Source organism: Neomonachus schauinslandi, chromosome 4, assembly GCF_002201575.2.
Source record: "Neomonachus schauinslandi chromosome 4, ASM220157v2, whole genome shotgun sequence".
Taxonomy (NCBI): Eukaryota; Metazoa; Chordata; class Mammalia; order Carnivora; family Phocidae; genus Neomonachus; species Neomonachus schauinslandi.
In genome coordinates, this window is record NC_058406.1 from 94,216,012 (window position 1) to 94,239,894 (window position 23,883).

The following is a 23,883-nucleotide window of genomic DNA, read 5'->3' on the forward strand; positions in this document are numbered from 1 at the left end:
CTCTCACTGTAGAATCTTAGAAGAGCCAGGGAATGGCCCTGTCTGTGGGGCTATAAATCACAGCCAAGAATAACTTCCAGTTCAAATGAAGGCCTATTAAAATGTCCCTGACATACACCTACTATGACTCAGAAATACTAGTAAGGAGCCCATTTTACGATGAAAATTAAACATAGAGTGCCATTTTAAATATTAATTATCCCTATTTGTAACAATCAGTAGTCAGCAGGGGGCAAATGCCCGACAAGTTTACCGATCCAGGTAAGGAAATTCTTAAGGAACATGGGAGGAACATTTCTTAATACAAATGCCCCTTATTAAAAGGGGTGAAAGATATTTTGACAAGATTTCCTGAGTGTCTGAGAACTCGTTTTAAGCCATAACAGCAAAGTGTCTTCATAGTCTAGGAAAGCCTTCAGCATCATGAGCCAGTAGAACTGTGCGGTGTGTCTTTGCAAATGTCTTAGACTCCGCTTTGTGCATTCAGGGCAGGATTTTATCCCTGAGCCAAATAATCTCAACGTTAAACATTTCATGTTCTGATTCCCCTCACCTTTCCCAAAAATCTAAAGGCACAAACAAAAGGAATTTTGCTACAGAACTAAGTAGGATTTAACGGTCAGTCTTCTCACCATGCCTGGATTTCTGGGCAGTAACTTCTGAGTCCTAACCTTGAATCTGAACTGCATTTATTTACAAGGCCCCCCGTGGGAGTAAATACCCCTTCAGCAGAACCAAAGATGGTCTCATGGCAGTTTCCGAAATAGTCAAAATAGGATGCAGTCTCAATGGCCAACAATAAGCAAGAAGCATCAGTTTCGTGGGAGAGTATTGTAAATATCAGGGAGGTCAGTAGCCTTCAAACAGGATCGTTAGGAAGGCAGCATAAAAATTGGAGAAAGGTTTATGGTGAGTGGAAAACAGCACCGAGGTTTATGTGCTACTCCTGCAACTATGTAAGGGGTGTGTATGCGTGTGGGGCCCAGAGCGGACCACGGTACAGCAATAGTCATAGTTGGGTAAGGTCATCGCACGTGATACTTTTTTGCTCTACCTTTAAAGAATGTGTTTTGATGTTATGATGTTGAATTTTTAAATGATGATAAATCCAACGCTAACGTATCTTAAATAATGGAAAAACCTGGGCGTTTTTTTCCCCCTAGTTATTCCTCATAAAATTGGCCGAGTCATAGAGGGAAGCCCAGCAGATCACTGTGGAAAACTGAAAATCGGAGATCACATCTCTGCGGTGAATGGGCAGTCCATTGTTGAACTGTCCCATGATAACATTGTTCAGCTGATCAAAGACGCTGGTGTCACGGTCACACTAACGGTCGTTGCTGAGGAAGGTAAGGAACCGGGCACCCCGCCTTGCACGAGCTCGTGTGAGCGGCACGAATGGTGGCCATTTCTCCATGTGCTGGAGAAGCAAGCACCAGAGGGGAGAGAGATGGGTCATACTTGTCAGATCTTATTTTCTTAAGATAATGTGTTCAGTGTCTGCTTGCTTGAGTGAGGGAAATCCTCTAAAGATTCAAAGACAGTCACTGTTGATATGGAGCCCTTCTTGTCAGGGCCGAGCCCAGGGCGCCCCTCCCCATGGCCAGGGCTTTGTTCTGGGGAGCCGCTGTCTAAGTGGGGGGGCGGGCAGTACGTAGGAATGGCCAGGAAATAGGGCATAAAATGCATCTAGTGTCTTGCCTTTTCGTCATTAAGGGTTTCTAATTAGGAATTTGGAAGAGCACCCGTTTGGGCTCTTTGTTCATGAATTACAAGGCAAGGGTTACGTAATGCGCCTCTCATTTTTCCCGAGTTTGCAAAACGGAGGAGGAGAAGCCCCACAGAGCGGAATTATGCAGAGTCCATCTTTCCTGTTAAAATCCCTTGTACTGTGATGGGAGCTCATGCCCCGCGGTGCCCCGTGGCCCTCTAGTGTCGTCAGTGTTGGGGTCTTTTTGTTCTCGATTCTTCCATTCTTCGCTCGTCGCGCTGCCCGTCTCCTACACTCGTTCATAGCGAAGGTAGCACGTGATCTTCTGCCGTCCCAGCGCGCACAGGGCCACTTGCACCTGCACGTGAGCGCTCCCAGCCGCTCGAGGAGGCCTTTTCCAGTCCTCGGACCCGGTGACATCCCCGCCCCGGCCCATTTCCCTTTTCTGGTCTGGTCCACACTCTGCCCAGACTCTGTCCCAGACTGTGCTGCTCCTTCCTCCTAAAATCCTCCTCCGCAGAAGCCCGAGTGCTTCCCCACTCTCTGCACAGAAAGCGGTTTATGAGTTTGCTCCCAGCCACCTTTTACATCGAACTCCCCGGGTTCCTGCCAGATCTGCTCCGGAGCGAGGCCTCTGCGGCCTCTGCACCCACGGGCTGCCCCCCGGCCCCTGCCTTATGAGCCCCCCCCACACTCCGCCGCTCTGCAGTTCACTGAGCATTGCTCCTGCCTGATGGTCCCCCTGCCAAAATGTTCTGCTCTTTGAAGACAAAGAGAATATTATCCGTTGACTGTGATCTTAGTAGGCCATCAGGAAATATTTTTTGAATGAAGAAGTGAGTTAAATGGATGAACGAACATTCATCCCCTCGATGAGGGGTCGAGGAGACGAATGAACAAAGGGACAAAGTACAAGTCAGGAGGCTTGCAGTTCCATGCCGGTACCTAGCAGAGGTGTTAGAAACCCAGTAGAAGTGAGGCCTTTGACAGAGTTCAGGGACACCTGTCAACTAGTTGGATGACCTGAAACAAGCCACTTCATGTTTCTACCCTGCAGGTTTTTGTCTATGGAATGGGGACGATAATGTCTGTTTCAGGATCTCCATGAAGATTACAGGTGAAAATGTACCTAGCCTGGATAAGTACCCCGAGGTGCTCATCTAATGGTAGCTGGGTCATTTCACCCCACCTGTGCATGGCTGGGCCCCGCCTCCAGGTCTCTGCCACAGCTCACCACCTAAGGAAAGAGTAGTCATATTTAGTAAGCACTGAACGATGTGGCAGCTGTTACCCCAAACGCTGGTCGTCCGTTCACTTATTTCCTGCTCACGCTAATCCTAGGTAGGCACTATTACTTTCCCATTCTGTAGATGAGGACACTGAGCCCCCGAGCAGTTGGAGAACTTGCCCACAGTCATAACACTCATGACAGAAACGGTGTAGGAGTCCACAGACTGGCCCCAGGATCCATGCTCGTGACAGCTGGGCCTTCCCCAACCATAGTATCCAGAAAATCCTGCGCGCCCTGCTCGACTTTGCCTCCTTGCACTGATCTCTACCTGAGATGATTTAAGCTGTGGTTTCTTTGTTTATTGCCCTCTCCCCCTGCCAGCATGTAGAGTCACAAGATTCCTGAAGTTAGAGGTCTTGTCATGTTCAGTGCTGAATCCCAAGGGCCTAAAACAATGTCACGCACGTAGTAAGTGCTCAATAAAAAAGTTCTTGAAGGACTGTTGTTACTTAATGTGATTTGGGTCGTGTTTCTTTTTTTTTTTTTTTTCTTAAAGATTTTATTTATTTATTTGACAGAGAGACACAGCGAGAGAGGGAACACAAGCAGGGGGAGTGGGAGAGGGAGAAGCAGGCTTCCCCTCGAGGAGGGAGCCCGATGCGGGGCTCGATCCCAGGACCCTGGGATCATGACCTGAGCCGAAGGCAGGCGCTTAACGACGGAGCCACCCAGGCGCCCCATGGGTCGTGTTTCTTTGTCGCCCATTTCTTCATCGTGATTTCTTTACTACGATCTCCAGAGCCTGCTTTTTAGCCTTAAATTTGTTCTGTGACCCACAAAGAAAAGCAGGCGTCGGCGTCCCAGGAGATCACATTTTAGGTCTGTTTGGAGAATGAGGTCTTACACTTACATCAGTGTGCCTGGGGCACAGCAGCGAGAGAAGCTCCCCGAAGTAGTGGACCTAGCAGTCCTGGGGCTCAGTGTTTCTCTAACCATGTGTCGAAAGGACCAGTGACTTTTCCAGTCCACCACAGCCAGCATTTTTGTAAAATACATAGAAGTTAAATGAAAAAAACAAAGACATAAAATCATTCTGTCAAGTCATTAGAAAATGTTCTAAATGCTTACTCTCAATATCTATAGACATCTTGCTGCTGACTGACCCAAGAACCACACACTCAGTAGCCCTGGGATAGAGGTTCGGTAATAGAATTAGTAGAATTTTTTTTTTTTTTTTCCAAAATTACCTTTTATCATTGATGGTATTTTCTATGAGAGGTTATCCAAAATTGCTCGGGCATTTTTCTTAGAGGAAAAATTAACTTTGACACTGTGGTCCAAATACTTCTGGACATATTCCAGATTTTCTCTTTAGTGCCAATCAGTGTTTAGGAAAAATAGAAAAGTGGAAGGAAACCCCATAGCAGTACATGCTTTAAAGTCTAGTTCAGGGACACCTGGGTGGCTCAGTCGGTTAAGCATCTGGCTCAGGTCATGATCCCGGGGTCCCGGGATCGAGCCCCATGTCGGGCTCCCTGCTCAGCAGGGGAAGCTGCTTCTCTCTTTCTTTCTCCCTCTCCCTCTGCCCCTGCTCATGTGCTCTCGCTCTTGCTCACTCTGTCTCTCAAATAAATAAATAAAATCTTAAATAAAAATAAAAAATAAAGTCTAATTTCATATATAGGCGCAGCCTGTTAAAATGCAATCACATTTGACACGTAAAAATCACATTTCAGCGTTATACCTTATTTTATTGTATACTCAAGTGTTACTAAACTATGAAAACATTCAGAATCTCTTCTTTTTCTCGGGGAAAAAAAAAAAAGTCGAAAGTGTCTCTTCTGTCCATAAAAATCCCATTCGTGGAGTTTGTAAGTCTTCCAAGTTTCTCATTGTATTCAGTATAAAATCTATCAACTGCACTGAAAAGTCAAATGAATATTTATCGCCCTGGAGCTGTCTTCAGAAATCACACCTTCACATCAGTCGGTATTTCCCCTCGGGTGCTCCTTCCCTACTGCCCAGAAGCCACTCACTGTTCATAGATACAAGACAGCTGGGAAAAGAAAAACCTGGTGCTTCCATTCTGTTTTCCCCTTTCACCAGATACTGTTGAATAGTTCCGGCTTTTTGCGCCAGGGAAGTGGTTAACCAAGTTCCCAAGCCATGTGTCACGTCTGCTCTAAAACTCTCCACCGGTCGGTGGCTCGAGGCTCCCAGCCTTGCCCGCGGCCCGGCCACCGCGCCGGCCTGTGCCCTGGAACGGGACGGAAATGGACCGCGCCTGGCTCTTCTTGCTGACCGTAAAGAAATCTTTACATCATACTGTTTTTCCACATTGATTTCTACTGCCGTGCCAGGGCCTGATCATCCCATGTTTTTTGGGGTGTTTTTAAAGCTTTTATTTATTTATTTGACAGAGACAGTGAGAGCAGGAACACAAGTAGGGGCAAAGGGAGAGGGAGAAGCAGGCTTCCCGCGGAGCAGGGAGCCCGACGCGGGGCTGGAGCCCGATGCGGGGCTGGAGCCCGATGCGGGACTCGATCCCAGGACCCTGGGACCATGACCTGAGCCAAAGGCAGACACTTAAGGACTGAGCCACCCAGGCGCCCCCATCCCATGTTTAAGAGTGACACAGATCACCCTAGCTCCCAAGGACCACGTTAGGACAGCTCTGATAGCGTTGCCACCAATTTTTGGCTTTGTTTTCCGTTTATTTATCTGCTTGTTCCCTTTGTCTTTATTTTCCACTGTCATTTCTCTCCCTACTCCCACTGGCAACCATTCCAGCGTGTTGTGTGTGCCTCGGGTTATTTTTAAAATACATAATTGTGTGTGTGTTGACGTTTATTTTTCAGTTACATAAATAGTATTGTGCTATAGATTTTATGTTGGTTTTCTTCCCTGAATTCTCAGAACCATATGTTTGTTTCTTTAACGTCACGTTATTATTCCAGGATCCGATCCAGGGTCTTACAGGGCATTTATTTGTCACATCTTCTTTTTTCCTGTGATTGTGACATGGTAGCTCGTTGTGGTTTTGATTTTTGTTTCCCCAACGACTAGTGATGTTGAGCCTTTTCATGTGCTCTTGGCCATCAGTATATCTTCTGTGGAGGAATGTCTGTTCAGATATTTTCCTCACTTTTAATTGAGTTGTCTTTTTTTATTGTTGAATTATAAGACTTCTTTATATATTCTGATATTAGATCCTTAACAGATCTGTGCCTCTGAGTATTTTCTCCCATTCGGCAGGTTGTCTTTCCGCTCTCTTGATACTGTCCTTTGATGCACAAAAGTTTATTGTTGATGATGTCTGGTTAATCTCCATTTTGTTTGGTTGCTTATGCTTTTGGTGTCATAGCAGCAATTTTAAGATTTATCCACGTTGCTGGAGGAACACAATCAATTGCTTTTAACAACTTGACAGTTTTTTCATAATGTATGTGTGCAACACATTACCCGCGCACTCCCCCCCAGACAGCCACATCATCACACGCCCTCCTGATACACCCGTGTATACGTACCTTATAAATAGTGTGAGAATTTCTTGGAGTGAAGGTGGTTGATCAGAGCATATACATGTGCTTAATTTGACCAGGTGCTGTCCGACTGTCCCCCATAATTGCTGCACCTACCCTCCCAGCAGCAGAACACGGACAGTTCTGTAGCTGCACGTGTCCGCTAGGACCGGGCACGAGCCTACTTTCAGACTGGCCAAAGTATGGGAAGTGTCCTCTCGGTGGTGTTAAACTTGCATTTCTCTTACTACCCATGAATTTGAGCATCTCATCAGATGCTTGTTTTTTGGGATTTTTTTGTTCTTGTGGATTGCTTCTTCACATCCTTGACTCATTTTTCTTGTGGGATTTCAGTCTTTTTTCTTGTTGATATTTAGAGATTCCTTGGGAATTTTGTAGGCAATAGTCCAGTTCAGTTTGAGAAAGTACAAAGAGCTTCTCCTGTCATCTGTATGTTAACTTTGACCATGGTGCCCTCCACTGTACAGAGATTCTTAATTTAGACGTGATCCCATTAGCCAATTGTTACCTTATGACTTACGCTTCTGAAGTTTCATTTCAGAAAAGTTAACCTTCCCCACCCCATGTCACAGAGATTTTCTCTTATCATCATCTATTCGATTTATAATTTTGCATTTAGTTCTTTAATGCAGCCTCTGGAGCCTCCCTTTTATATATAGTTTTAGGAAGAATAGCTTTATTTTTTTTATTCTCATACTGAGCAGGTTTTTCTGGCACAGCCTATTAGATCACTTCTTTTCCTCATTGATCCATGGAGCCACCGCTCGGGTCTCCTAGCTGCTCTGTTCTATTGATTCATCTTTTCTTGGGTTAATTTACATATATATTTATTCACATAATATATTTTTAAAGTGTGTATGTGCATATATATCTATCCACACACACTTGAAAAAAAAAATCTTTAACTTTGTGGTATATCCTAATACCTGTCTGTTAAGGAAAGTTTTTACCCAACCACCCCCCACACACACCCTCCAAATTGACTAGAAATTCATAAAACTTTTCTGTATAAAATTTTAGAGCAAATTATTAAGTTCTTTCAAAAAAATTCAACTGCAATTTTTATTCAGATATATTGAATATATATTAACTTTGGGAAAATGTATACCTTTAAATACTAAGTCATAACACCTAAGAGCATGGGATGTCTCTCTAATTATTCAGATCATCTTTTGTGTCCTTTAATAGAGTTTTAGAAAGTACTCCATAGGGTTCTCATTTATTCTTGCAAAGGATGATTCACAGTACATTATAATGTTTGTCACTATAGTTGAACTATGGGATTTGTGTTTTTCCTCTGATAATATACTTCCTCTTAAATAATTACACACAGAAACTCCAGCAAAAGTTTAATTCTCATTGAAGGAGAGATATACTTAACCCATTGCTTTACTATCTGAAGAAATTTCGGATGAAACTGAGAGAGAGCAGGGGCCTGTTTGGCATCTTGGGATATTTAACTTTGAGAAATAGAACAGTTCTTCACACAAAAATAAATTGGAGAAGCCATGTGGCATGGGTCGGAGGACTAAAACTGAAAAAAATACCAATGATAGGAAGTTTTATTTAACCTTGATGAGGACAAGGGAAGAACGTGGGACCGCAACCAGTCTGGGATCCCAGATGCTGCACAAGTGACATCCTCGGGGAAAGGTAGGGGAGAAGATGAAACTGATCAGCTTCTTTCTCCTGCCCTGAAGTTAAACACCCATTGCGCCAGCCACGCTAGTGAAGCCAAAAAAATTACCTAAATTGGACTCCTCCAAAGGTACAAGTATCTCCCAGGCATCTTGTTGATAGAAGTAACTTTTCCCATCAGTTTCCATTCCCTTGATAGTAGTCGTGAATTGGCAATGACAGATCAGAATTCAGCTATGTAATGGGCACTTAAGATTAGAGGCAGGGAACTTGGAATTGATGTACCCAGTGAGCAAAAGTGGAAGGACTTCTGGGAATTTCTGGTGGGGACAGGAATATAAACGTAAATGAGGTGTGATTCCTGCAATCAAGGAGTTCACGGTCGAGCACGAGAAACAGGTGTTCACCTAGCTTCACGCAGGGCGGTAAATGCTATGAAGACAGTGTGCTTACAGGGCCAGGTGAGATCTCACAGAGGAGGTGACATTCTGAACAGGAGATGAAGTGGGAAGACACAAGTGCCCAGGTGATGAGTCTGGGTAGTAGCTTATGAGCAATAAAAAGTTACCATAGGTTTTGAAGCCAGGCAGAAGCTTGTTTCAGTGTATATGCTAGGACTGGATTCCAGGAAGCGGAGTGCAGATGGGGTTGGTAAGGAGATCAGCAAGGAGGAGCAACCTAAGTAGCTTGTCAAGCTAAATAGGAAAATAAAATTCATGATAGTAATTTCAAAGAGCAACAAATTTCCAGGTCCCCTCTCCCCCGCCCCTCCCCGCCCAAAAAAAGTTCATTCTCCACTCTTCCTTCCTAGGGCACTTGACTTTAAAGCATTGAACATTTTTGCTAAGTAAGGTCAGTATTTCAGAATATATACTTTAAGAGAAATATAGCCCCAAATAAGACTTTATCATTTTGATTATTATGATAATGATAATAGAAACATTTATATAGTGAATATAATATGCCAGGCACTGTTTGACTCTTGTTTAATACGATAACCCCATGAGGTGGCTATAATTTGCTTTTTATGGATGAGTTGATTAGAAGCACAGAGAAGGTAAGTAATTTCCTCAAGAACACACAGCTAGTAAATGAAGAGTCAGGCTTAACCCCTGTCAGTCTTGGTGCAGAGTTCATGGTCTTATTCACTAAGCTAGGCTCCCTCTCTCTGATATTTTAAATATCCTATGTTTAATATTATGGACAGGATAAAACATTCAGAAGTTCCAGCTTTACAAATATGAGTGTGACAGCCTTAAGAGTCTCTCCTGTTACTTCCCGTGACTTGGCATCTCGATGCAGCTAGTTATGAAACCTGCCTTCAAGGAGGTCTGGGGCTGCTGGCGATGATACAGAAGGAAATGGTAACTTTTCCCGCCTGCATTTGTCCTCTTAGAAAACAGAAGCAGCGAAGTCTTCACAGACATTTGTCAGCACTCGGGATGGTTCTAGAAGTTTGTCTTAGGTGTTCGTGTCAGGCAAAATAATCGCTCCAATATTAAAAGACGTAGGTTCACAGACCTGTGTGTGGTTTGCAGACTGGCTTCTGTGTCCCAGCACTCCTGAGACCGGTCTTTGTCATCTAGAGCTGTTTACCAGTTGCATGGTGTGTGCTCTGGAAGCCCACAGAATAGGCTACAGGATAGTTCTGGAGCTCTGTCCTCTAGATAATATTGTCCAGTGTGTACATTTCTGATTTGCATGTTGTATGGGTGACCCAAAGAACAGGATTCCTGTTCTCTTCAAACATAAGCACTTGTCGAAGCCACAGGGGGAAAACAAATGTTAATGTTCCGATTCCAGACAGATGATGGCCGTGCTGTTCGTGCTGAAGTCACTAAAGTCAGGAAGGCTGTAACCATGTGGTCTTGTCTCACTTTTGTAGACCACTTGGCCTTTACATTTTTAGGTGCAAAGTCTTATTTTTATTGTTTTCTCACTCGAACAGAGCATCATGGTCCGCCTTCAGGAACAAACTCAGCCAGGCAGAGCCCTGCCCTGCAGCACAGAGCCCCGGGCCAGTCCCAGGCCAACCACATAGCTGGGGACAGGTGAGGCTGCTCTTCCCAGCTTTGGGCTGTTTTCTGTCATCGCCCTTCAGCACCCGGCCCCACCCACGCCCCCGCACAGGGGCCCCTTCAGATACGCTCCTACACCCTGCACCCCCTCAGCACCTCATCCCTCCTCCAGCCGCATCCCCAGGGTGCAACGTAATTACCAGTCGTGCCTGACGAGAGGGGTTAGAAAACAAGAAGTGACAGTAGCGCCTGGCTGCGCTCCTCTAGGCCCTCCTCATTTTGGTGGGGGCCCAGGCCCACGTGCCTGCTCTGTCCTCAGACTGCTTGAGCAGACCAGAGCAGTGCTTGCACATCTTTCTCTCTTCTCTCGTTGACAGTACTAGCCATGCAACAAAAACGAGATTTCCAGAAACTCAGCGTCCGGGCACTGGCCCTGCCAGAGAGCCGTTTCTCACGGATGAGGTCCGCTCGTCGCCCCCCCCCCCCCCCGGGTCGGTGACCTGAGTGCAGTTTTCCTTGCTATAAACTGCGCTGAGACGCCCTTAAAACAAAGAGCAAACCAAACCAACGTGGGCTGTTGGGAGACTGGCTGCTGGAGTTACCAACCAGATTTGCCCAGCATCTCTGGGTCCAGGCACGGCCTGCCTTTGCGGCGGTTTGTCCGGAGGATGGGCAGCTTCAGCTTTGAAAAGAAATTAATCTGCCTTTACTTTCAAACCGTTTTCATTTCCTCAGTTCAGAGAGTGACTGGATTTCTCTCTCGTAGAAGTGCTCTAGAAGGTGGAATCGGGAAAGACGTCTCCACTTCTTACAGACACTCGTGGTCTGACCACAAGCGCCTTGCCCAGCCTGACGCGGCAATGAGTGCGGTTGTGGGCGCCCGGCACAGTCAGGTAGACGGACACCACCCCCAACCCAGATGTGGACTGTTCTTTTCAGTTGCTACACCGCTGATGCTGGCGAATTTTTATTACAGATCAGTTCGGACACATTTGTTCCCAAGATTAGTAATTCTGTGTGTTTGGCATTCCATCAGCTTCCATGAGAGAACGTGAAAGAGTGAAAAAGTTTACCCTGTAATTGGAGGAATGTGCACCCTGGGTCCGGTACTTAGAAATAGCAGTGTTTGAGTTTATCAGAGGAGGGTTTCGGTTTTTTTTTTCCCCCCAGGGAAAATTCGTCAAAATCTCCTTAAAGGAAGCATTTCCCCAAATTCTATTCTCTGATCATCCTGCTGCACATTGACTAGTAGAGAAAACATGTGATCTTCAGCTTAATTTAGGCTGCATTTATAAAGTAGCTGTTCAACCAAAACTTTCATTCCTTTCTTATGATATAGAAATGTATATTGAGTGTATAAGTCATAATCTGCCAGCTCTAAAAGTAGTCTTTCTTCAAGCTGTCATTAAAGCAGCCCACGAGAACTTGTTTTTCTTATGCTTCTTTCTCTCCCAGAGCCTTGGTTGTTACCCAGTGGAGCTGGAGAGAGGCCCCCGGGGCTTTGGGTTCAGCCTCCGTGGGGGGAAGGAGTACAACATGGGGCTGTTCATCCTGCGTCTTGCTGAGGAGGGCCCCGCCATCAAAGACGGCAGGATTCACGTGAGTTGGCTTCCTTCCACGACCTTTGCTTCTGGCTCCAGACTGGAAACGACTGAAAATTAGTTGATCGAAGGGAGTGTAGAAACCTCCCAAAGCTAAGTAGCAAAGTTTTCCATCATCAGACCTGAAAGCAGCTGCTCTTTGTTCCACTTTCCGATGCCTGGTGATTTCACGGCCTTGCTCTGGTGTCCTGGGTGGTACCACACTGATGCTGTTTTTACCATTTTGACTTTGGGCAATAAGGAAACTTATTTTTTACTTACACCGTCAACGTTTGAGGGCAAATGGGTTCGTAAATAAAACACACGTTCATCTTATTAAAAATCTCGGAAAAGCCAGGATAAAACAGAATCTTCAGTTTCTTCCCAGAAATAATAGGCCCAGGATTTTTTTTTTTTCCCTCTTAGCTACCCACAGAGATAGCCAGAGATCAAAAAGCATGACTCCCCCAGCCTTTACTATTATTTGAAAGACTAGAATTCACTTGGGTAATGGTCCGTCCTAGGGGTTCTCAACTCTGAAACCCTGTAGCTTTGTACGGAGCACTGCAGACCAGACTGTCTGTGCATCTGCACGTAAGGTATTTTCGCCCCACCTCTGAATGTTACTTCAAGAGGAATGTTATGTAGGGGACATGTGTTGGCCTCGATTTTTAAAAAAATAATTCACTGGTATTGTTAGGTGATACATTCGAAACTTTAAATTCTAGACAGCTTTTCCCCTACTGCTCAAGAGAACTTTGGATTTCCTCCCTCTCCCACCCGTAGGCAGCAGGGAAGATAATTTTTGTTTAAAAATCAGATGGTATATTCTAATAATGTTTGGAAAAGGCTTCCAGGTGATTGCAGTTTTGAATTTTCCACATCACTGCCCCACTCCCATTACTCATTTGGTAAACATGTATTGAGTGTTTGCTTTACCCAAAGCTTTTCTGAATGAGTACTGAATGAGCTGGGAGAAGGGGGGGGGGTCCCTAAAACAAATAAGATACCACCCTTCTTAAAAATGACCAGACTTGTGCACAGGTTCAAAGAGGTGAGGATGAGTGGAGATCTCACAGAATGGATGGCAGTGGAAAGTGGGTAAGATTTCAGTAGAGAAAGATTGGTCCTTTTTCTTCCCCCTCTTTTTAAAAAATTTGTTTGGGTATACTTTAAATCTGTTGGTTTGTTGTTTTTTAAAAGATTTTATTTATCTATTTGACCTGGAGAGACACAGCGAGAGAGGGAACACAAGCAGGGGGAGTGGGAGAGGGAGAAGCAGCCTTCCTGCCGAGCAGGGAGCCTGATGTGGGACTTGATCCCAGGACCCTGGGATCATGACCTGAGCTGAAGGCAGACGCTTAACGACTGAGCTATCCAGGCGCCCCAAATCTGTTGGTTTTTTAAAAATCTCCCATTGTAGGGGTGCCTGGGTGACTTAGTTGGTTGAGCATCTGACTCCTGATCTTAGCTCAGGTCTTGATCTCAGTGTCGTGAGTCTGAGCCCTGCATTGGGCTCCACGCTGGGCATGGAGCCTACTTAAAAAAAATCTCCCATTGTATTGAGTGTCATAAAAAAAAAAAAAGGCCAAAAACTAGGATATAATTTTAAAACGTTGATTCCAAATATAACCCTCAGATGCACTAATCACACTAAACAAATAAAAGGCAAACAGGCCTTGAAGCAGGCAGTCTAAGACATACCGTTCTTTACAAATGAATGGGAGCTTTGGACTTCCACGATTAAACCAACTAATTTCAAAAGCTCTGATATTTGAAAACAAAAGGAAATAGGCTAATACAATTATGCCCAGGTTTGTTCTAAACTCTAAGAAATCAGCTTTTCAGAGAAGAGTTCTTTTTCTGGCTACCAAACTGTCAAAATCTTGACTTGCTAAGGATCATGGGAGCTTTGTTACTAATGACAACTGACTCTGGGGGCCACTGCCCAAATGAGGAGAGTTTATCTCCAGCAAACTCGCGCCACAGAGCTGCCTGAGCTCCCTTTCTGCCTCACCCTCCCGCCTCTCTCCCCGCCTCCCTCACTTTGTCTGGTAGGTTATTCTGTACCTATCATGTCAGTATCTTCGGTCCTCGTACAGGGCCTTGAATGGTTATAGTAGATGCTCTGTAGATGTTTGTTGAAAAGTAGAATGGATGAAAAATACTTACAATGAGGATTGTTTTTCTCAAGATTAGCTCCCGGAACTTCCTACTGCGTAGACAGGCCTGGGCTAGATGAAGCAGTTGGGCAGACATGTAAGAGTGCGGTTCAGTAAGACAAGGGAAGGTTAGTCTGTAACATAGATGGAAAGGTGTTGAGAGTCAAGGAGGTCTCTACATTTAGTGAGTCTCAAGCCGTCTATAAATCTGGTTAAGATCTGGAGAGGAGTGAAAAAGGTGTTCTGGGCAAAGGGAATGAGATCAGCTGAGTGGGAAAAGCTCATATTAGGGGATAGTGTCAGATTTAGTTAGATCTTTACTGTGGGACAGAATCAGATTTAGAAAATGTGGAGTCTGGCATCTTCTAGGCAGCACGTGTTTCCACTTAGGTTTAGTCTCACAAAAACCCTCTAAGGGAGGTGGCATTATCCCCACTGATTGATGTAAAACTGAGGCTCCGGGAGACTAATCCCTTGCTGGGGTCACTCGGCCTGTGGCTGCCGCGGTGGGACCCCGGGCTTTGGCCCTGTGAGCCCAGGCCTCGTGCTTCCCAGGTCAGGCCCTGGCTGGTGTCTTTCTGGATGGGACAGTTTGGGGGAACTGTATGGGTTCTCAAGGCCTTCTAAGATCATGTAAGCAGTGTGCTAGAAATACTATTTTGTAATTTTAATACGAAATGTACATTTTTAGCGGCTGTTGTTAATATAGTAACTTTTTTAAGGAACATAATTTTTCTCTAGCCCCTCTTCCCACTTCTTCCTTTGGTTCTCCTGTTCTTTTTCCCTCCCTTTGATTTCTCTCTCTCCCCTCCTCTGTCCCCCATAATTTTATTTTTCAGTCATACAAACCTGAACTCGAATCATTATTGGTTCTATTTATCAAAAGATGTATTCCTTGATACGTATTCCTCATATCCAAAAGATATATTCCACACGTAAAATTTTTAAAAGTAACAGAAGTAACAGAATTTTCAAAGAATGTTCACATTTCTGTCTCAAAGGTGCCATTTTTTACATCTCTAGCTCTGTACAGTCCGGTAGAGAAGTTTTCTCCCTCTGAGGGCCTGTCTGCCAGAAATCTTAAAGCCATGGGGTTCTAGTGTCTTTCTCCACAATGTGGTTTTAAAGTTAAACGAAAATGACACCTGGTGGCAAATCTGTTCAATTACAAGCTTTATTGCGATTCATTTGTTGTACTAAAAGAGTAAGAAATAGTCTGCTTAGGACAGTGAATTTAAGCCAGAAAATGTGACTGCAATCATTGATAACCTCAGTCATGTTTCACAAGACCACACCCAAAGCATGCTCCCAATACTGTCTGCCTTAATTTTCATTTCTCTAATTATCAGCAGGATTTTATACCTAGTACTAACTTAGTATGTGTATTTCCTCATGCAAATAATTTTCTTCAGTCACTTATTAGGGAAATCTGGGTATTGGCTTTTGTCTCACATATATTCTAGATATAAACTTTTTATTAATTATATGTGTATGATTTTTTCCATCCTGTGTTTATTATTATTTTGTTTAAAGACCCTTTTTCTATGTTAAATCTATCTAGCTTACTTGATAGCCTCCATTTCTTCAAGAGACTCCTCTTTTTTTTTTTTCCCCCATAAAGATGAAGCAAAACACTTAATCTCTTCTCTTTCTCATAGTTGACTTGACATTTTTTGCAGTGTAGGGAGTGGGGTCCAGCCTCAGGTAAATCTTCATCCGGATGCACTTGAAGTCTTTTTTGGGCAAGACAGGGAGATAGAGAACTTGAAAAGTAACATTTGTCTCGGTTTGGTGTGTAATCGGGTTTTCTCTCATTAAATCCTCCCCAGTGCCCCAAGACATCCCCATTTAACAGGGAGGAACCTGAGACCAACCAGCCAGCAGAAGGAAGAGCCAGGAGTGAACCACAGACGTTAGGATGCCAAAGCCCAGCTTCCTGGCCACTGTGCTTTGCGCTCTCTGTGGATACAGACTTCCCCCAGCCTCTGTTAAATAATTATTGGGTCATCTTGTGTTATTTCTGGATCGTTTTAGTAAGCTCTTATAAATATTTGAGCTTCTTGGAATTTCAGTAGTTTTCCATTGTTCAGTTTTTCTCTTTTGAAGCCAGTACCCTTCGCGTGTTTGTCACCTGTTTTAAAACTACTATCATCGTTATCTTTAATCCGGTCCTTTGCAAAAGTTATACTTGACTCATCTGTATTATCCCTTTTTTTTTTTTAACTAACTAAACAGCATTTCCAGTAAACAGCAGTGATACTGAGGCATCTTTTTCTGATCCCTAGTTTTATGTTTTTTAGGGAAATCATTTTAAAGTCATGAGCGTAAGCCAGTTATTGGTTTTAAATAAGTATTCATATTAATATATTCTCCAGGCTGCAGTTTTTCAGAGTTTTCATCTCTGAATATTCCAGTTATCAAATGCCTCCTATATGTACAGGATGTGTGGCCAACACGAAGGAGTGGGCCGTTCTCCTCGGAGGCCCAGAAAGGCTTCATAGATGAGGAGCCATCTGCCCAGAATTCAGAAAATAAATTCAAGATTCAGCTCAAGTTGCAAAGTACCCTTCACAGATGGATCATTCAGTGACGGCCCTGTAGTATCAGATGGATCGTAGAGACCTCACCTCCTGTGTCACTTATCCTTTGGTGGAAAACTCAGAATCTGATTCATGATTTCAAGGTGCCGGGATCCCATTTACTAGTCATATAAAACTTTCCCCTGTAGGATTTCCACGGAGTAAATAAAGCTGGCCACTGTCTGTTCCTGTGGCTGTCCACTCGTCATCAGCCTTAGCACGATAGCACTGTGTACAAGTTACACATCTGACAAATGAGAGTGAGTCACTTAGCAAGCCTGGGGGGCTCTAGAGCGGACAGAGCAGAAGTGAAGAAGGATGCATCGTTTCATGTTGTTCCTGTGAATGTTCCCTCTCTAGGTGGGTGACCAGATTGTCGAAATCAATGGGGAGCCTACACAAGGCATCACACATACTCGAGCAATTGAGCTCATCCAGGCCGGTGGAAATAAAGTTCTCCTGCTTTTGAGGCCAGGAACTGGCTTGATACCTGACCACGGTAAGTCACATCATTCACCTGGAGCTGAAACGTGCCTGCTGTGTTAGGGAGGGGACAGCGGCAGGAAAGGAAGGGGACAGTTGACTGGCTAGTTCAAAGGTGAACAGCAGAACCACCTGCAACTAATTACACAGCATAGGTCAATTATAATACTACAAAATAAGCGACTTCGCCATGATTTTTGTTGGGATGGAACATGTGAAGCAGTTTCCACAGAAGACATATAGTTGCTTTTGTAGAGAAACGTGCCTGTAAAAAAACAAGGATATCGGAAGCAAGATATTTGAAATCTCTCCAAATGCTAAGACCTTTAGGTTTTTCTGGTCACTTGTCGAAAACAAGTTACTGGGGCCCTACCTGGGCTCAGGGAGTTGGACGTGGGACCATGTCTGGACTCCTGTACTGATCCTCAGCTTCCTGGGTTTCACTGTATGGTTTTGAAATATCACAGGATTTGAAACTCATTATTTAATCGAGTGCACTAGCCTAGAAAGAGAGTATCACACCACTAGGACGTGTCCCTTCCAGTTTCCTCCCCCTCTCCCCACCTGGAGAGATTTTGAGGGACAAGTATAGACGTGACCTCCTGCGGTCCCCTTCCAGCCTATAATTCTCTGTGTGATCTTCCACCATCTGCTTGTAAACCATACGTTCCCAGTGACATCTTTGCTAACTGCGCTGTGATTTTTTTTTTTTTTTTTTTTTTTACATAGTCCTAGGCTTTTTCTCTTCCTTCTTCAGGTTTGGCTCCTTCCGGTCTGTGCTCCTACGTGAAACCTGAGCAACATTAAGGCTTTCAGGGCTTTTCTTGGTCTTTCCTTAAAAAGACTTGGTAAATTTGCATGTCTTGTAAATCACTTCCTTCTTTTTTTTTCTGTTTAATTAAAAATGATGCTATTAAATACATCCCTTTCTATCTTCTGCACTTTTCAGTTCCCTTTTGACATTAAATTTGACAGCTTAATCCAAGAAAATTATTTACAAATGCCCACGAACCTCGTTCTGGCTACCACAGTTGGGTCTCCTTTGTTACTGATTTTGCATAGCTGTAAGCTATATCCTTTGATAACAGCCAGATTAGTAAGCTTCCTGGACCAAGTAATTTGGTCCGATTTTATTATTTATTTCTTCTTTCATTGGGCTTTACTACTTATCATATATGATGTACAAATTCTTCATATCACTAATTATACATAAATTATTGGAAGAATGTTATTTTGTGTATATTTAAACAAACAACCTACAAGTACAACCACCTCGTGTACAAGTACTGCTGTCTATATGACCTGCCTTTCTCGAGAGAGCTCAGCATATATACTCAGGCTGTTTAAGCAGTTAGTCCAATCCAAATGGCTGTCAGAGTTCAAAACTAACTGTTCCTCTTTGTAATTCTAAAATTTAATGATGTTCCACTCAAATCCCTTTTTGTAGGTGATTGGGATGTTAATAATCCTTCGTCTTCAAATGTGATTTATGATGAGCAGCCCCCCTTTCCCCCATCTTCCCATCCTGCTTCCATATTTGAGGAGTCTCCCGTGCCAGTAATTGAAGGATCTTTAATGAGAGGTCAGACATGTGAAAAGACCGAGGAATTAAAGGATGGTGTGCCTGAAAAGAAAAGCACTTTAAATGAAAATCCGTCTGATAAAAAGCAGCACTCTTTTCTCCAGAAAAATGTGAATAAAAGAGATCCACCCAGCAGTCATGGTCAGAGTGACAGGAAAAATCTCTTCAGAGTAGAAAACGGTGTTACACAAAGAGGCAGATCTGCTAGTCCCAGAAAGCCCGCCAGCCGACATGCAGAAGGACGTTCAGACAGGCTTCCCAGTCCTCTACCAACTGACCCCAAAAGAAGACCCAGAGAGCGATCACTCAGCCCCAGGAGAGGGGACAGTAAAGGGCAGATGGGCACCAGGGCAGGTTCCGGACAAGATAGCTGCGAACGAAGCAGAGGACGGTCTTCAAGCCCAAAGAAGCAGCAGAAGACTGAGGGAAGCAAAGGCCGATCATCAGAGTCGGAGAGTCAGAGGGGCGGGGGCCGTGCGAGGGATGGGGCTGAGCAGATCTCCGAGGGCAGAGAAGAATCGGGTGTTGTCCAGAAGGACACAAAGCAGAGCCAGTCTGGAAAAAACAGAACACGGTCTCCAGAGAAACAAAGCAAGAGGATGGCTGAAAAGTCTCTTCCATCCAAAAAGACTAGTGCTGCTGCTAGTAGAGTATTACCTGACAAGGAGAAAGGAAAGAAGGCGGCCTTGGGAGAGACAAGCGCCAGCAAAGAGAAGCCAGGAGACAATGCCAGAATATCAGACAAGAAGCTGAAGCAGGACCCTGAAGAAAGGATGGTTTTAAACAAAACCCAAGCTCCCCGAGGAAAAGAACAGGAGGCAGCCGACAGAACCAGAGAGAGCGGAGGCTTCCAACCTGAGAGCGCTTCTCCCGTTAAGAAAACACCCATAACTCCAGGGCCCTGGAAGGTGCCAAGTGCAAACAAAGCGGCAGGCCCTAGTGGTGTGGCCGAGAAACGGCTGTGACCTTCGGTATAAAACAAAGAAAAACAAGCTGTAATCTTTTACTAAAAAGTGGCATCTTTCCAAAACAAAACCCCACAAAGTCCTTTTTTCTGAGATTCTGGACCACGACACGTTTTGATTTGAGCATCCGGGTAGCCAGGCTGCATGAAGCGCCTTCAGGACCACTGCGAACCAGCCGTCCCCCGGGGCCGCCCTCCCGCCTCCACGGGGGTCCCAAGTGACACGTGCCGACGTGCATGGCCTGGTCACAACTCCCTTGATACCTGTGCCAAGTTATCTACTGTATCATGTCTGTCTTATCCATTTCACTCAGCTGTTCCCACAGGAATGAGAAAACTCGGTTTGGCTTGGAAGTTGGTATCCTCGATAGCATGCTGCATGTTTAGAGAGACACATTCGAGTCCTTGCAGAAGAAGGGGTTGTTCGCTCATCATTAAAGATGGCAGTCACCTCTTCCAGCAGCTACAGGTGATGGCGCAGGCCCAGTTTAAAAATGAAACTCCAGAACATCACTACTGAAAAGAAAAACAAAATGGAGCCAGATAACGACACTCTCTTAGGGTTTTTAATTCGGCTGGATCAGGTATTTCAAGTAACTTACAGATATTACTTATAATTGGATGTTTAAAATGAGCTAGTGCTCTAGGCAATGAAGAGTTCCCCCTCCTGCTGTTATTTTCCAACCCTGATGTGGTCTTAGCATCTCAGGTTGGCCTTTTCCTTCAGTTTATTTTGTTAGGAAACCAGAAAGAAGCATGTGGAAATATTGCTTACTGCTGTTCAGAGAAAAACTACCAGGTTTCTATTTCTGGATATTTGGGTTGGACCTCCTACTACTCACTCATTAGTCGTTACTACATAGTGCGTACGGGAAGAGTCAAAACATCGTACAGATCGTGAGGGCCTTGATCGCAGAGCACCTTCCCAGATAGAGGACCACGCCTCCGGCAGTAGCTGTCCGAGCTCAGGTGTTTCGAGGCAGAACTTGCATTCAGACCTGTTCAGCAAGAGGACCGACGTGGCGTGGTGGTAGACAGCCCTTGCTAGATCTGATTTCGTTTTAATTTCTAGCTACGTTAACTTATTTAAAAAACAAGAAAGGGAGACTAGACATCTGCTTAGCTTGTTGTACACATTTTCGGAGTCCTTTTAAAAAGTCTCAGTAAAGATGTTTGCTGGGAGGTAGAGACCGTTTTTAGCTCCATAAAAGAGATCCAGGATTTTCAGGCCCCTGTAGCAGCATTCGGTAGCAGCTATGAATAAAGGAACAATCTCAGAACAAAACCATTTTATGGAGTATTTGAACACACCTGTTCTGTCACCTGGGTTCATCTTGTTCTTGTGAAACCTGGTACGTCCAGGCCCTGTCCTCTCAGAGTCCGACTGTGAAAGTCTTTAACGTACCAACCGAAGCCGCCCTTCTAGCTGAGACATGCTTCCCAGAGTGAGATTTCTGAACTCCCCTTCCATCCGGAACTATATTACCCACCTATTGTAACTACTTGAATAGAGAAAAATTAGGAGGCTTGATCCATGCTGAGAATTTAGCACCACAGAAATGATTTATTTTCCCTATAGTCCACAATTAGTGATAAAAAAATCCTATTTTTATTGTTAACTGTGACATAACTTCGATGTCATATGTTGTCAGTCTGATGTGGCTTTTCTCTAAGTAACCTGTCACTGTACTGATTATATACTGACTTAGCAATGTGGCCTTGGAATGCTAAGCAAAATATGGATGTACTGGTTGTAAATGTTTATATATTGTACAGTACCTTTATATATACACACTTGAGGTTCTGATTAGAGAAAGAGATCTGTAAATCGCTTGTTATTTTTTATATAGATATTAAAAAACAAAACTGTTCATGGCCTGCATTTCTTTTATTGTCAGGTTTATTTAATGTTGCTTTCTCTTATAGAGCGAATTCCCATCACAGTCCGAGTCCTCAGATAGATGTGGTTGCTCCAAGTCACAAACATTCAAAATCCTACAATCAGGACGACTTATAATGATGACTTTACCTGTATAGCTTCCTTCTATCTGTATGTAAACCTTGAAATTGGCTTATCGTTATGCCTGTTCATTATAAAGAAAATAGCTTTGCAAAAATAACTTGCTACTCCCCAAAATCTTTTCCTACACTGTTGGAGAGAAGAGGACTTGTCTTCTCGGAAGTTCAGTGGAAGTTCTAATGGATAGAGTGGTGTAAGTCCAGTTTACTGTAAGGTCACAAAACTCATCAGACTGTGGCATTTCAGCAGTAAATCATTTCATTTACTATAGGTTACACTTACTTTCAGAATGAAGTGTTTTGACTTACTTGGGTTTCATTTATTTTTTGATATGATTAATGCCCAAAACCTATTTCACGACCATGGTTATTTTACTCTTGCGGGTAAAAAAAAAAAGTTCCTACCATTGCATTAACTTACACTAAAAATTAAACCCATAAACCCCAAGTCCCACAGTGGAGATGCATGTCATGGCAAAGGCTGTAGAAAGTGGCAGCAAATAGTTTGGGTGGACATACCTTCTCACGGAGTTCTGAGATGCTACTGCATTGTCTTGCTACAGATGAGAGACTGAGATCATAGTTACATCAAATTTTATAGACCAAGTAGCTGTTGAACAGGGTCAACTATTTCAGAAGTCTCAGACACAAAAGCATTTGGCTTTTTATTTCTACATGAAAATATCTTGGGTTCTTCCTTTCAATAGATATTCCCATGTAGAAAAAGCCAAATGCTTTTAAACACATGCACAAATGAAGAATTTCGTGGTTAGTATGTCCGACATTCAAAGAGAATATGGTTTTAAAGAAGCAAGGAACATTCAAATTAGTTAAACTGTGTAACAGTCTAATGAGTGTTTAAGCTGAAGCTTAGTCCATAGGTTGCCCCTCCAGAACACTGGTATAAACACGGACATTTGCACAAAATGTGACGTTTCGGTCTGGTATGAAGAACACATCAGAGCACCTTTTTACATCATCATGGTATGCTCCAATGCCTAAGAACTATCTGTGTTTGTTAAACATAACAGATTTACTTATTTAGGCAGCTCTTTGCTGGTCATGCTCTTAAATACAATACAATGACTTGTTCAAAGCATGCCATAATTATTAACATGAAATCTGTAATCTTTGCTTTAGTTAACTGAATTAGTTTAAGAGAGTCACTAACTTGGATCTGTTTTCACTGTTGCTATGCAAGAGAGACTTTTGGGAAGAGCGTGATTCTAAAGAGAACTCTGAACTAGAGAACTCTGAATCTTTCTCATGTACATTAAAAATACGAAAACATAGCCAAGTGCTTTAGCTTAGCCTAAACCTATAATTTTGACAGAGAATCCTTTGGGAATTTGTCTATTTCACAGTGTTCACATTAAAGCCAAGCAGAACTATTATTAGCAAATACACAAATCAAGAGGCTTATTTTGTCCTTAATAAGCAACAATCATTTGTTACCTTGAGTAATACCTTATTATAGCTTATATGCTCAGGCATGCTGCAGGAAAGGTAATGGAATTATTGGACATTTGTGAAATTCAAACTTCATTATTCAAGATGGGCACCAGTAACTGCAAGAAGCAAAGGATTACTTTAAATGATTAAACTAGTCAATACATGCATACATGAGATTCACTTTAATGAATCTCTCCATAATCCCAAATCATATGCCATATTGGAAGTCAAACCCATTTGGCCCACTATGAGTGTGTAAATCTAAAACATTTCAAAAGTGGATGTAATTAATTTGGAAGAGTGTTATTTTACAGTGCAGAAGTCCACGTACTTGTAAATACAATGAACCAAAAATAAAAAGACCCATAAGCTTATACTGTGAGGCACTGTGGTATTTAGAATTTTTCTACATGTCTCTGAAAGTCAAGAAACCATAGGCCAGTTAGGCAAGTATTTAGTTATTCAACTATACAAAGTATTTGGCTTATATTATACATTAGCTATAATGTACATATTTAGGAAATTTCGGGTTGTACCTCCATAGCAATTTTAAGAGGGATAATTTTTCCTGATACAAATTATTAAGTGAACAGGTATTTCTCTTAACCTTCTATGGTTATTACTATTCCAATTAAATGTATAAATGGCCTAATCTTAGCCCTGTGTTTACATCTTGGTTTAGTTTCTCAGTAACAGCTAAATATTACCAAAATATATCTCGCTCTTTTTTGGGGATCAAAACAAAAGCCCAAGTTCTCAGGCGCCTGGATGGCTCAGTCAGTTGAGCATCCGACTCTTGATTTCAGCTGGTGATCTCAGGGTCATGGGATCGGGCCCTGCATCAGGCTCTACACTCAGCACAGAGTCTGCTTGTCCCTCTCCCTCTGCTCCTCCCCCTACTCACACACTAGCTCCAAAATAA

At 43.4% G+C, this 23,883-nt stretch overlaps 2 protein-coding genes across 4 annotated transcripts in view; one reads left to right on the top strand and one right to left on the bottom strand.

The window, feature by feature from the left end:
• The window catches only part of MAGI3 (membrane associated guanylate kinase, WW and PDZ domain containing 3), a 242,179-nt gene extending 222,618 nt beyond the window's left edge, over window positions 1–19,561 (top strand). Inside the window, exons 16-21 of one of the 2 annotated variants that reach the window (XM_044914587.1) lie at window positions 1,164–1,349; window positions 10,071–10,173; window positions 10,907–11,033; window positions 11,596–11,739; window positions 16,822–16,960; window positions 18,392–19,561. In XM_044914587.1, coding sequence (XP_044770522.1) covers window positions 1,164–1,349; window positions 10,071–10,173; window positions 10,907–11,033; window positions 11,596–11,739; window positions 16,822–16,960; window positions 18,392–19,491 — 1,799 coding nt within the window. In that variant the 3' untranslated portion in view covers window positions 19,492–19,561. Of the gene's footprint in view, window positions 1–1,163; window positions 1,350–10,070; window positions 10,174–10,906; window positions 11,034–11,595; window positions 11,740–16,821; window positions 16,961–17,701; window positions 17,752–18,391 lie in introns of those variants that run through there. The other variant, XM_021690023.1, reaches the window with a different exon arrangement.
• A 3,468-nt stretch (window positions 19,562–23,029) lies between these two features.
• The window catches only part of PHTF1 (putative homeodomain transcription factor 1), a 62,306-nt gene continuing 61,452 nt past the window's right edge, over window positions 23,030–23,883 (bottom strand). For both annotated transcript variants that reach the window (XR_002480357.1, XR_006539892.1), the window contains one exon: window positions 23,030–23,077. The gene's annotated coding sequence lies outside the window, so the exon portion shown is untranslated. The remainder of the gene's footprint in view (window positions 23,078–23,883) is intronic.